Here is a 15,030-nt window from a genome sequence, read left to right as displayed (position 1 = left end):
GCTTTCCCGGCGTATACTTACCCCTGCTTCTATGAGGCGCAGCCAATGTTAAGTATAGCCGTCGTTCCCGCATCACTTTTGAATTTTTTTACGTTGTTTGCATAAATCGTTCTATAATACGGATGGACGTCATTTACGTAAGCGTCTAAACCACTGACGTCCTAGTGACGTCAGTGGGAGCAATGCACGCCGGGTAAATTCATGGCCTGCGCGTGCTCATTTAAATCGGCGCGGGGACGCGCCTGATTTAAATAGTACACTCCCCCTAGCCGCGGAATTTGAATTCCGCCGGGGGATTTGCGATACGCCGCCGCAAGTTTGGAGGTAAGTGGTTTGTGAATTACCCACTTGCCTCTCAAACTTGCGGCAGGGTATCTTAAATCAGATAGATCACGCGGATCTAAAGATCCGCTGATCTATGTGGATCTGGCCCTCTGGGTGGATATTCCACTTGGAGATCCAGGCCTAAACAATCCTTTGAATAAAACCAAAATCATTAATTTGAATTTATTAGCCATCATATCCCCATATTTTTTTATTTTTATTATTATTATTATTATTATTATTATTTATTTATTTATTTTTGTAATTCCACACTTCAGTGTTTACTCGTTTCTATGACCAGAAATGTTCATAGACATTGAATGTCTAGCCGGTGATCTGGTATGTGCTCAGTGCTGATGATAGGGTGGTTGGATCTACGTGCCGCCTTTCTTCTTGCGGAGTCAGCACGCCCTTCACATCATGTCAGCTCAGAAAGATGTTCAACAGCGACAATTGTTGACATCAACGTTTTCTATGAGCTAATTAAAGAAGAGGATTCTGGTGTCTGCTTAGTGTTTTGTTTTTGACAGTTGTCACTGCAAATATTCCCATGTTCCTTTTGTGCAAATATTGAGTTAATGCTCATATTGAGCCCTCTCCTATACGTGACCCAATGTAAAGATTGTGCCACAATTTATCTTGCTGAAAGGGACTCGAGGTTTCCATGTCAGTAGCTTGCTGGACCGTGGACTTTTAATTTGGAGCTCTTTAGGGTTCCTGTTTTGCTAGACTGGCATAGATTTGAAGTTGTTTATATATTCTGTTGTAGCCTACGGGAGAAAGCTAAATTAACTTAATGCTAATTCTCTGCTGGGTTTCCTTCTAAGGTTGTTGTGTGTTTTTTCTCTTTTGTGGTATGCTTTGCTTTTGTCTTTCAGCTCTGCTTGGGTTATAATCATTTAATTAAAGGATTCTTAATAATTACATACAGCTTGTGAGTTTCTGTATTGAAGCAAAGATCCTAATGCTGGCCATACTATACGAAAAATCGTCCAAAATTAGGTCTTTTGGCCAGTTTTTGGTTTGTTTTTCGGCCAGTTAACCACTTCCAGACCTTGGGTGTTTTTCAGATTTGGTGTTTGCAAGACTAAAACATTTTTTTCTGCTAGAAAATTACTTAAAACCCCCAAACATTATATATATTTTTTTCTAACACCCTAGAGAATAGAATAGCGGTCATTGCAATACTTTTTGTCACACCGTATTTGCGCAGCGGTCTTACAAGCGCACTTTTTTTGGATAAAATTCACTTTTTTTAATTAAAAAATAAGACAATAAATTTGGCCCAATTTTTTATATATTGTGAAAGATAATGTTACGCCGAGTAAAATGATACCCAACATGTCACGCTTAAAAATTGCGCCCGCTCGTGGCATGGCGTCAAACTTTTACCCTTAAAAATCTCGATAGGCGACGTTTAAAAAATTCTATAGGTTGCATTTTTTGAGCTACAGAGTAGGTCTAGGGCTAGAATTATTGCTCTCGCTCTAACGATCGCGGCGATACCTCACTTGTGTGATTTGAACACCGTTTTCATATGCGGGCGCTACTCGCGTAAGCGTTCGCTTCTGCACGCGAGCTCGTCGGGACGGGGCGATTTAAAAAAATTTTTTTTTTGTTTTCTTATTTATTTTTATTTATTTTATTACTTTTTACACTGAAAAAAATAATAATAATTTGATCGCTTTTATTCCTATTATAAGGAATGTTAACATCCCTTGTAATAGAAAAAAGCATGACAGGTCCTCTTAAATATGAGATCTGGGGTCAAAAAGACCTCAGATCTCATATTTAGACTAAAATGCAAGAAAAAAATAATAATTGAAACTGTCATTTTTTCAAATGACAAAAAAAAAATGTTTCTTTAAGAGGCTGGGCGGGACTGACGTTTTGACGTCACTTCCGCCCAGCAGAGCTATGGGGACGGGTGAAGGAGATTTTTCCTTCAGTCGCGTCCCCAGTCAGCAGCCGTGCGCACCCGATCTCTTCCGCCGCTACCGGCGGAGGGCGTGGGAGAGCGGCGGGAGGGGGGGCCCCCTCTCCCGCCACCGATAACGGCGATCTCGCGGCGAAGACCGCCGTTATCGTGTACAGGACCGCTGACACTAAAGATGGATACCTTGGTTGTGGCAGCAGCTGCTGCCGTTACCGAGATATCCATCTTTAAAAAGAGGATGTACATCGTCGTGCACAGGTCTGGAAGTGGTTAATGGGCACAAAATCTATAATCGTTGGGATGTTTTTGAGCCGAAAAAACAAAGCACGAATTTTGGGAAATCTTCTGCCGAATGAACGATAAATTAAAAGGTTAATGTGTTTCCCGTCCAAACTGTTTGCATTAGGTATATGTAAAAAAAAAATAAAAAAAAAAATTGATTAATTTATGTCCGATTTATTGGTCATTACATGATGGCTCTAAATAAAGAGAAATCTTGGACAGCCGCACTCTGAAAAAACTCTATGTTGCCTTTTATTGGTAAAACAGGATAAAAACACTACAAGCCACAGCAAAAATAGGACACACAGTTGACGCGTTTCACACTAATATTTAGCGCTTAGTCATAGCTAACACTGAGTGTTTTTAGTCTACAACTCAGTCTACAACAGTAGTATCCTTTACTTGCTTTTATCTGTCCTTTTGGGGTACCTTTCCTCTCGCTGACATCAATGGAACATAATTCCTCCCACTAACACCAATGATGGGGCACTATTCCTCCCACTGATGCAAACGATGGGGCACGATTTCTCAAATACCAAAAATAGGGCATTGTTTACTCCCACTGATGCCAGGATATATTCTACTCCCACTGGCTCCCCCCTCTAAAGCCTGAAGGACAGTAAACTGGCCCTTTCTTTAGAACGTTTGGAGCACTACACAAATGGTAAATCCACCCCTGTAAATTTTAGCAGTACATGTCAGGTGTACATTTTGGGTAAAGTAGGGAAAGATTGGAATCAATGACTCGGATTTAGTGCTACCTGTGTCCCTGTTGAAAATAGTTTCTCTTTGTTCTGTCCCAGTGACCACTCTAATGCCTAGTACGCACAATTGATTTTCCCGTCGGGAAAACTGCCGTGTTTTCCTTTTGGCCGGGAAAACCGGACGTGTGTATGCTCCTTTAGCAGTTTTCCCAGCAGGAAAACTGCGGTTTAAAAAACATGTTCTCTTTTTGTTTTGTTTTTTGCCGCGAATCGCAGCGTTTTTTCCCCCGCAGTTTTCCTATAAGAAACACTGCGAGGGAGCATACACAAGGCCGATTTTCCCGACCAAAGTTCTCCTGGCAGTTTTCCTGTCGGGAAAACCGGCTGTGTGTACAGGGAATAAGGGACAGAGCTGGTTCCCGTTTTTCCCCTTGGTTTTCCCGGCGGTCTTTTGACCGTTGGGAAAAAAAACGATTGTGTGTACTAGGCATAATGCTGGCCTTGCAAAAAAATAAAAAATTCAGGCAATTTTAACTAGTTTTTTATTAACCACTTAAAGCGGGAGTTCACCCATAAGAATTTTTTTTCAAAAAATCCCCTTAGATTCCTGCTCGTTTTGTCTAGGGGAATCGGCTGTAATTTAGGGGTGAACCTCCGCTTTAAGCCCCGGACCAATATGCTGGCTAAAGACCCAAGGGGTTTTTACAGTTCGGGACTGCGTCGCTTTAACAGACAATTGCGCGGTCGTGCGACGTGGCTCCCAAACAAAATTGGCGTCCTTTTTTCCCCACAAATAGAGCTTTCTTTTGGTGGTATTTGATCACCTCTGCGGTTTTTATTTTTTGCGCTATAAACAAAAATAGAGCGACAATTTTGAAAAAAATTCAATATTTTTTACTTTTTGCTGTAATAAATATCCCCCAAAAACATATATAACATTTTTTTTCCCCTCAGTTTAGGCCGATACGTATTCTTCTACCTATTTTTGGTAAAAAAAAATCGCAATAATCGTTTATCGGTTGGTTTGCGCAAAATTTATAGCGTTTACAAAAAAGGGGATAGTTTTTTTGCTTTTTTTTTTTTTTACTAGTAATGGCGGCGATCAGCGATTTTTTTTTTTCGTGACTGCGACATTATGGCGGACACTTCAGACAATTTTGACACATTTTTGGGACCATTGTCATTTTCACAGCAAAAAATGCATTTAAATTGCATTGTTTATTGTGAAAATGACAGTTGCAGTTTGGGAGTTAAACACAGGGGGCGCTGTAACATTTAGGGATCACTGTGTATGTGTTTACTAGTGTAGGGGGGTGTGGCTGTAGGACTGACATCATCGATCGAGTCTCCCTAATAAAAGGGATCACTCGATCGATGCGCCGCCACAGTGAAGCACGGGGAAGCCGTGTTTACACATGGCTCTCCCCGTTCTTCAGCTCCGGGGAGCGATCGCGACGGAGCGGCTATTTGTTAACAAATAGCCGCGCCGTCGTCCCGGATCGCTCCCCGAGCGGACCCGACCTCCGCATGTACCGGGGGGGGGGTCCCGATCGGACCCCCCACCCACGTCTAGGCAGGCACGTACAGGTACGTTGATGTGCCTGTCCGTGCCATTCTGCCGACGTAAATGTACATGAGGAGGTCGGGAAGTGGTTAATGGACTGAAGTGACATCACATTAATTATTTTAGTTTTATATTTACCTTTCATTGAAGGTTGTCTTGCTTAGTTTGCATTACAGGCCATTGTCACACAGCAGATTGAGGTGCGGGGCCCAATGGGTTTTTTAACCTTTTTAATACATCAATTTAAAGCAGATGTTTAGACTTTGTAAAAACATGGTATTCCCTATTCACTTATCCTTCATAAGTAATACTGGGACCCTTGCCTTGGATTTAATTTTGACTGATCCTTTGTGGCTTTAAGGAAATATGGTTGGAATGTTATTGTTAAGCTGCAGGTTATTAAAATGGCTGGAAAAAAATATAAAGTGATCGGTGCTTTAACATAAAGATTTCAGGCGGATTCGTGTCTGTTGACTGGGATATATAGTGCATACGGAAAGTATTCACATTGCTTCACTTTTTCCACATTTTATTTGCTACAGCCTTGTTCGAAAATGGATTAAATTATTTTCCTCTAAATTCTACAAATAATATCCTATGACAACGTGAAAGAAGTTTGTTTGAAATTTTTGCAAATTTTTAAAAAAATTTAAAAACAAAAAAAATCACATGTACATAAGTAATCACATCCTTTGCCATGACACTCAAAATCGACTGGCCAAACTGAGCGATCGGTGGAGAAAAACCTTTAGTCAGGGAGGTGACCAAGAACCTGATGGTCACTCTGACAGAGCTCCAGCATTTCTCTGTGGAGAGAGGAGAACCTTCCAGAAGAACAACCATCTCTGCAGCACTCCACCAATCAGTCCTGTATGGTAGAGTGGCCAGACGGAAGCCACTCCTCAGTAAAAGGCCAAAAGGCACCTGAAGGTCTCTCAGATGATGAGAAAACAAATTCTGTGGTCTGAAGAAACAAGGATTGAACTCTTTGGCCTAAATGGCAAGCGTCATGTCTGGAAGAAACCAGGCACCGCTCATCACCTGGCCAATACCATCCCTACAGTGAAGCATGGTGGTGTCGGCATCGTGCTGTGGGGATATTTTTCAGCGGCAGGAACTATGAGACTAGTCAGGATTGAGGGAAAGATGAATGCAGCAATCTACAGAGACATCCTTTATGAAAACCTGCTCCAGAGCACTCTGGACCTCAGACTGGGGCGAAGGTTCACCTTCCAACAGGACAATGACCCTATGCATACAGCCAAAATGACAAAGGAGTGGCTATGGGGCAACTTTGTGAATGTCCTTGAGTGGCCCAGCCAGAGCCCAGACTTGAACCCGATTGAAAATCTCTGGAGAGATCTGAAAATGGCTGTGCACCGACGCTCCCCATCCAACCTGATGGAGCTTGAGAGGTCCTGCAAAGAAGAATGGGAGAAACTGCCCATAAATTGGTGTGACAAGCTTGTAGCATCATACTTGAAAAGACTTGGCTGTAATTGGTGCCAAATGTACTTCACCAAAGTATTGGGCAAAGGCCATGAATACTTATGTACATGGGATATTTTTTTGTTTTTCTTAATTTTTTTATAAATTTGCAAAGATTTCAAACAAACTTCTTTCACGTTATTATGGGGTATTGTTTGTATAATTTTGAGGAAAAATAATGTAATCCATTTTGGAATAAGGCTGTAATATAACAAAATGTGGAAAAAGTGAAGTGCTGTGAATACTTTCCGGAAGCACTGTATGAGCCCATCATTGGTGTCAGTTGGAGGAATAGTTCCCCATCATTGGTGTCAGTTGGAGGAATAGTTCCCCATCATTGGTGTCCCTGCTGGAGTAGGCACGCAATACAGCACATGCAAAGGTAGCCTTGCCACCCTATCTGCATGAGGACCATTGCCGCAGAAGGAAAGGGAAAGTGACAAATGGCGATTATGGTAATACATATCTACTTCTAGCATAAGGTTTAAAACTGAGCTCGGGTCACTGCTCAAAATAAATAGTTGGGTGATCATTTTGGCCCCAAAAAATGTAAAAGGATTTATGCGTTTTGTTCCTGGCAAAACAGTTTTCCTGAACTTTTTGGTCCTTCAATTTCCAGGAGGCATGTTCTAAAAAGGGGTGAGGTGCTTCAGTGTTCAAATAACTAATACATCCTCAAAATCGAGTAGAAGAGCAGAAGTGTGTGGGAATTTTAAGGTGGCTAGTCTCAAGTGTCAATACAACAGATCTGCTAAAATCCAATCTATTATTGATTATTCACTAGACTAGAGAACAGGTAGCTATTTAAAAAGGCGATTTTAGCCTCCCTATCATTAAAACCTAATTCAAAACCTGCCTCCTATAAACACAACCGTTAGAGTCCCATCATCAGCATCACGCTATAACAAATTTAAAGGGGTTGTAAAGGTTGTTTTTTTTTTTTTTTTTCTAAAACGTTAACAGCATCCCCCCGCAGGGATGTAGTCCCAAGGGAGGGGGCGAGCACGCTGACTAACCCCCAGCCAGAACGACTCGGATGATGCGGGCAAGCTTACTGAGGAGGAACAGGAAGTGAGAAATTCAGACAAAGGGGGGGGGGGGGGAGAAACATTTAGAAGGGAAATGGAAGGAAAAGGTAAGTGAACCAGCAATGCACTAGCTTAAAGGAACCTATTTAGAAAATAAAAAACTAACCTTTACGACCCCTTTAACCTGGGGGTCAACAATGGTTCCGCTTTCAGTATTGCAAAGCGGAACATTACATTACATTACATTACATGCCCCCACTGTGCCATCACTTTCCTCCGCTGTGCCATCACTTTCCTCCACTGTGCCAGCCAAGACTATCTCCCTACCTTTTTTTTTTTTGCATTCTGGCTTCCAGGCTGCGGGCATCCATGATTCAAAAGCCGCGTCTTATACGCCGATGACATTCTCTGTCAGGCTGCGGGCATCCATGATTTAAAAGCCGTGCCTTCTCCTCAGACTGTTCCGTGATAGGCGGAACACAAATTTTCCCAGCAGGGCCTCTGTTCAGTGTTCCGCCTATCACGGATGTCCTCTCGTCCGAGGACGACCCCCCGACTTTGGATGCATTTTTTTGCATCCAAAAGGTCGTCTTATACGCCGGAAAATACAGTACTATATTTTGCGGATGTGGTGGTAGGAAAATCATTAAACTTTGGTCATTGTAGTATTTATTTTGTGTTCCTATCTGTAAGGTATGGAGCAACTACTTCTTCTTTTTTTTTTTTTTTTTTTTTTACAGCACTTTTTTTTATTATTTACTCTGCAGTAAAAGAAAAGTGGAGAAAGCACAGATCCACAGAATGGATCAAACAGAAGAAGGGCGCATTGCAGGTCCACAGATGCATATACCGTATTCCTCTCCAGCAAGGCAATCCGTGAGATACAATAGTGATATTGTCAAATATCATTGCAAATCTCCTGAGACCATTCGAGGCAGCAGTGCCTTTAGATAAATTTAAAGTGCAAATATACAGCGTTGAGTCTTTAGTACACTGGGGTATTTCAGGAGGAATTGACAAAAGTAAAATCTTTAAGCCTCAGTTCACACTATGAACTGCATGTGTGTGTGTGTGTGAACCTAGACTTTGTGTACTGCTTGGCCACAACAAACATTTCTAGATGTTCCCTAAAACATGGCAAAGGTTTAAACTTTCATATGAAGTATAAAAGATTGAGCACTAGGACCTGTGTGTGTGTCCACTCCTCAGCATATTGGTGGTGGGGTAGGGAAAAGAAACCTCTGTCACTGACAAGATCAGTTATTTATGAAGAAGCAGATATATGCTTGTGTGTGGGTTATTTTAAGGTGCTGTTAAGAAATAACTTTCTCTTCTCTTCCAGTGGGATTTCAAGAAACTGCAGATGAGTCCCTCATGTCTACTGCAACACCAAATGAAAAAAACACGGCACTGCAGGTATAGTATGTGTTCGCATTCTGTGTCTCCACACCTTTAAAACTAAACTCTTTTAGCCAGATTCACATAGACGTGCCTAACATTAGGCAGGCGTAGCGTATCTCATATACGCTACGCCGCCGTAAGTTAGAGAGGCAAGTGCTGTATTCACAAAGCACTTGCATCCTAAGTTACGGCGGCGTAGCGTAAATGTGCCGGCGTAAGCGCGCCTAATTCAAATTGTGAAGAGGTGGGTGTGTTTTATGCTAATGAATCGTGACCCGACGTGATTGATGTTTTGAACGAATGGCGCATGCGCCGTCCGTGGACGTATCCCAGTGCGCATGCTCCAAATTACCCCGCAAAGACTCGTTGGTTTCAACGTGAACATAAATTATGCCCAACCCCATTCACGGACGACTTACGCAAACGACGTAAAAATTTCAAAATTCGACACGGTTCCGACGTCCATACTTAACATTGGCTGCGCCATCTTTTTGGTGGTTTATCTTTTACGCCTGAAAATGCCTTACGTAAACGGCGTATCCTTACTGCGACGGGCAAGCGTACGTTCGTGAATAGGCGTATCTCGCTGATTTACGCATTCTAGGCGTAAATCGGTGTACACGCCCCTAGCGGCCAGCGTAAACAGACAGCTAAGATACGCCGGCGGTCGTATCTTAGCTACATTTAAGCGTATCTCAATTTGAGAATACACTTAAATATACGACGGCGCAGATTCGGAGTTACGACGGCGTATCTACTGGGGTAGGCTACATATTTCTCCAAGTACAAGGGTAGGCTACATATTTCTCCAAGTACAAGGTTCCTGTAATTCAGTTTTTATACAGCTTCAATTGTGGGTTTCTATGACCAATAACAGGTACATTTTGGTAGCATGACTTCAAATGTAGTAAGAATAGTGCACCATAACATTCTCATACTATAAAAGAAAAATCTTCCCTGGATTGGTCTCCTATACAGCTTCCTTATCTACTGAGCCATCTCCATCCTTGCTGCACTACCTAGTGAGCTGAAGTCTATACTCGCACGACCTGCTTGCTTGTTACAGGTCTGTACCTCAAAAAGTACTACAGCAGGGATGAGGATATCCGCTCACACCTGGCACCTTCAAATCATGTCAACAGTGGAAACCTTCATATTTCTAGACAGGTTTTCATCGCATTACATTTAAAGGGGTTGTAATAGCTTCCTTTACCTTAGTGCAGTCCTCCTTCACTTACCTCATCCTTCGATCTTGCTTTTAAATGTCCTTATTTCTTCTAAAGAAATCCTCACTTCCTGTTCTTCTGTCTGTAACTCCACACAGTAATGCAAGGCTTTCTCCCTGGTGTGGAGTGTCGTGCTCGCTAGGGCTGCAACTAACGATTATTTTCATAATCGCTTAGTTGGCCGATTTATTGTTTTGATGAATCGGATAATAGCCTTAAAAAAAAAAAAAAAAAAATAGCATTTCTAAATTTTTTTGGGCCAATTTGTTGTTGGGCAGATTACAAAACACAAATTGCCGCAAAAACACATTACACACTTTTCTGCAGCTTCTCCATTAAAGTAAATTGAGGCAAAAAAAAATGTCACCGTTTTTGGGTTAAAAAGTCTTTGCCCTTTCCAAATACGTAGCAGCTGAAAAAAAAATCATGGATGTGAAAGTGTCCCATAGGAAAACATGTAAATGAACTGTAGTGTGTTTTTGCAAGATGTTTAGTAACATAATGGGGTTAAAAAAAAACAAAAATAAGTACAAAAAGAGCAAATAATCGCTACTGTAAGGAGTTCATTTTTTTACGGTGGGACAGTGAAAGTAATATTTACAGTAGTGATTTGCTTTTTTGTACTATAAAGGGATAATTTTTTTTTAACCCCATTATGTTACTGGGCGATTAATCAATTATGAAAATTGTAATCGATTAGTTATCGATTAGTAGTTTCGACCCTAGTGCTCGCCCCCTCCCTTGGACTACGGGAGAGTCAGGACGCTCTCTATGTTGCAGATAGAGAAAGGAGCTGCATGTTAGTGGGCGTCCTGACTCTCCGTAGTCCAAGGGAGGGGGCGAGCATGACACTCCACACCAGGGAGAAAGCCTTGCATTACTGTGTGGAGTTACAGACAGAAGAACAGGAAGTGAGGATTTCTCAGAAGAAATAAGGAGAGATATATATATATATATATATCACACACATACACACTCAAACACACTATGAGCAAAATCTATTAGATACCTGACTCGTTCCATACTCTCTTGTCCTTTCACCTTGCTGGCCACAGACAGATGTATGAGGGCTGGATGAGCCGATGTTGGATCTCTAACATAATCTTTTTCTAGAGAGGCTTGCATTAATGCTGCCATTAGACTTTGGTTTTCTATGCAAGTGGGCAAATTTGTCATTAAATTATTTTGAAACCATTTTTATTTAGACTTTTTTTTTTTTTTCCGGTCTTAGACGAGCTGAAATTATTGTTTTTAATTTTTATATCTGCCAATTACATATTTGCCAATTCATTGGATTTCTCTGATCTCCATTCAAGGAGGAACTGGCAACATGAGCTGGAGCTTCTTGACACGACTGCTAGAGGAGATCCACAATCACTCCACATTTGTTGGAAAGATCTGGCTGACAGTTTTGATAGTCTTCAGAATCGTTCTGACTGTCGTCGGAGGGGAATCAATTTATTATGATGAACAATCAAAGTTTCAGTGCAACACAGATCAGCCGGGCTGTGAGAATGTGTGCTACGACGCCTTTGCCCCCCTTTCCCATGTACGTTTCTGGGTATTCCAGATCATCTTGGTGGCCACTCCGCCTCTTTTATATTTGGGTTACGCAATCCACAAAATTGCAAAAATGGAGGAGCGTTATGAGTATGATAAGAAGGCAAGGTTTAGATCCCTGTCCAAGCGGTGGAAGCAGAATCGGGCTGTAGAGGAGGTAGAAGATGACAATGAAGAAGACCCCATGATGTACCCAGAGAATGAGCAGGGTAGTGACAGAGGAAAGCACAGCCATGCCAAGATTAAGCATGATGGGCGAAGGCGGATTCAAGCTGATGGGCTGTTGAGGATTTATGTTTTGCAGCTGCTTGTCAGGACGGTTTTTGAGATGGCATTTTTGGCTGGGCAGTATTTTCTTTATGGCTTTGAAGTTATAGCGAGATACGAGTGCCACAGAGATCCTTGTCGACACACAGTGGACTGCTTTATATCCCGGCCTACTGAAAAGACAATCTTCCTGTTAATCATGTATGGTGTCAGCTGCCTGTGCCTCCTCCTCAATGTGTGGGAGATGATCCACCTTGGCTTTGGGACCATACGGGACGCCCTTAACAACAGGGGGAAACAAGTGGATGATTCTTCTACCTGTAACTATCCTATCTCATGGAACACTCCTTCAGCTCCACCTGGATACAACATGGCTGTGAAACCAGATCAGATCCATTATACAGAACTGACCAATGCCAAAATGGCATACAAGCAAAACAGGGCCAACATAGCTCAGGAACAGCAGTATGGAACAAGTGAGGACACTCTCCCTGCTGACCTAGAACACCTTCATCGGGAAGTACGCATGGCAAAAGAACGCCTGGAAACAGCAATTCACGCATACACAAGTCAGAGTAACCCACCATCCAAAGAGAAACGATCCAAAAAAGGGTCTAATAAGAGCAGCATCAGCAGTCGGTCCGGAGACGGAAAGACCTCTGTGTGGATTTAAACCTGCTACAGCAGAAAGTTGTGACTCCTTGTCTCCGGGAGGAACAGAAGGCAGAATGATGTCTTCCAGTCGTGTAAATATTTTGGTTCTGTTAATGTTGAAGCACAGACTGCACAGCCTGGATACAAGAAGAAGAAGAAAAAACAGTCTATGGGTTCTGCTAGTCCTTTATTTCTCTTGTATCATGAGACTTTATTACTGTGACCTGCAGTATGTCAGGCTATACTTTTATATCTAATGTTCTAACATGACCATTAATATGACAATCCTGTTTTGTTAAATGCTAAACTTTTATACAGTCCAATGTGGTGTGTGTGTTTTTTTTTTTTCTAACTTTGCTGGGTAGGTGTTTAATCTCTTTCCATCTGAGCATCCTCGATATGATAGAACCATTAAAGTGTAAATCTGGCCGATTTTAATTGGACTTCTTTTGCAATGTTGAAGACATTTCGCTGCTCATCCAAGTGGCTTCCTTAGTTCTAATGGCTACTTAAATCATTAATAAAACATCTTCAACCTTACAGAACAAGTCCAGCTGAATGTGACTAACTAATACTATGAACCAGTAAAGCAAAGGTGTGTGCCGCTCAGGTTGTAAGGGATGCTGATCCTGTGTGACCACGGACCACTTAGGCTTTGAGGAAGGGGGCACGCCCCAGAAACGTGTCAGCCATCCATATGTCTGAGGTTCCACTGGCAGGTGCCGTGAGGTCCAGTTTGGCGGTCTGAAAAGCGCTTACTTAAGCTTTCCTTGTGAGTAGGATCATTGCTTTTATTCTGTTTTTAATAAAAATTTAAGTGGTAATGCACTAGGTCGGTGCGCCCTCCCATCTTTCTTTTTCTTATGCTGATCCTGTGCCCATTGTGAGTGCCAGGCAGGGAAGGAGCTTGGCTCCAAATGCCTGGGTAAACAAGAGGCAATTTCTATGGGCCCGCACATCAGAACAGACCAGCTGTGGTAATGAATGTCAGTATCAGCCTGGGCTCCCACCAAGCCAAGGGGGGCATGGCCTGCCAGAAGCCAAGACTGAGACTGCCATTTATTTCACCACAGCTGGTCTGTTCTGATGTGCGGCCCATGAATATTGCCTCTCTTTTACACTAACTATTACTAGCTATAACGTGACCTGGATAAATGAGAACCTTTACAAAACCTATAAGGTCTTCAATGTGGAGTTTTTCATTTGCTCCTTAACCTGGTGAAAACGTTTTTTACATTGGAACAGGAAGTGAGGAGAAATCTCCCATGGGGACACAGATGACCGTAAATTTTGGTGCCCTATAGAGCTACTTGCATTAGACCACTGTAATATATCTTAAATGCAAAGAGGCAAGGATCGCCGCTACTCCTGATCAGCCCAGACCCTATGACTAAACCTCAGTTGGCCAAATGCATCAAGGTGCATGGTGTGGTGTAGGCTGAGGCTGCTCTTTATTGTTTATTCTCCTGGGCTGATTGGGAGTAGAGGTGTTTCTTTCCTCTTTACATTCACTAGCCCTCTGGATTGGTATCCGGATAAGACTGCACCCCATGTTTTAGACACCGATATATACTTTCAACTCTACTTTGATCGGTGCCAAAAGCAATATTACAGGTTACATATTTTAAATGCTGTTAGGTCCCTGTTGGGAGACATTTCCCTTTTCTTCATGTCCCTGACAGGAGACCCTGTTGTCAAATGGAACCAACGACAAAGAATAAAAACCTGACTAGGGTTAAAATGCTTGTCAACAGTATCCAATATTATAATTAAATATAGTTTTGGCTAGAGTTACATTTTAAGTCAATTAGTTAAGTCTATCCTAGATCATTTTTGCACAAATGTTTCCTCTTAGGCTTCCTTCTTCTCTCAAAAAATTGATACGGGGCCAAAAGTAATAATACCCATCATGACAATCGGTTCTAAAACCAAAAATGAATTGCTTAACAGACTAAAGGTACTACAACATTAAAATAATTTGTACCCGCTGACATCTTTTTAAAACCAAAACATCAGTCATGGGTAGACTTGAAGTGCAACTAACCCCTTCTGTCATTTACCAGACAAGGTAGCTGCCATCTTGGCCACTGTTTGGTCTGCAGTTGCCATGGTGCTGAACATGTGATGGCTCAGAAGGATCTGTAACCGTTATTGTTCATGGTATGCCTTGAATGTAACTGTTTTGCAAAATCTTTAAATTGAGGGGTGTAGTTCCACTGTGTTAATAATCAAATTAAGGAGAAAAAAAGGTTGTCGCAAAAGATGCATAGAGGCCGCCATTGCTAAGATCACCTCTTTTTCTGGGTGACTGTCTCTGAGTATTGAAGCCAGCTGAATTCGTATAGCAACCTGATAGCAAGGTTTTTCAGAAAGAGGTCTTCAGTGACAGCCCCCAATATCTCCATTCAGGACAACTTAACTTCAGTCTTTTTTTATGTTTTTTTCTGGCTGACCACCAGTTGTATAGGAATGTTGCTCACCACCTGGCAAATGTTATAAATCTTTATTGCAGGGATTTTGGGGATCATCATTGGGGTCACCTGGCATTAATTGAACACACCTTTAGAACATCGGTTTTGGAGCTCCTAAGCTAGCA

At 42.0% G+C, this 15,030-nt stretch overlaps 1 protein-coding gene across 2 annotated transcripts in view; it reads left to right on the top strand.

Moving 5' to 3' along the window:
• GJC1 (gap junction protein gamma 1) overlaps window positions 1–12,974 on the top strand; it is a 38,279-nt gene extending 25,305 nt beyond the window's left edge. For both annotated transcript variants that reach the window (XM_040330259.1, XM_040330258.1), the window contains exons 2-3: window positions 8,669–8,742; window positions 11,270–12,974. In XM_040330259.1, coding sequence (XP_040186193.1) covers window positions 11,284–12,453 — 1,170 coding nt within the window. In that variant the 5' untranslated portion in view covers window positions 8,669–8,742; window positions 11,270–11,283 and the 3' untranslated portion in view covers window positions 12,454–12,974. The remainder of the gene's footprint in view (window positions 1–8,668; window positions 8,743–11,269) is intronic.
• Window positions 12,975–15,030: the final 2,056 nt, after the last annotated feature.

Source organism: Rana temporaria, chromosome 12 (assembly GCF_905171775.1).
Source record: "Rana temporaria chromosome 12, aRanTem1.1, whole genome shotgun sequence".
NCBI classification, from domain to species: Eukaryota; Metazoa; Chordata; class Amphibia; order Anura; family Ranidae; genus Rana; species Rana temporaria.
Note: the sequence above shows the minus strand (reverse complement) of the source record. Positions and strands in the feature narration are given on the sequence as shown.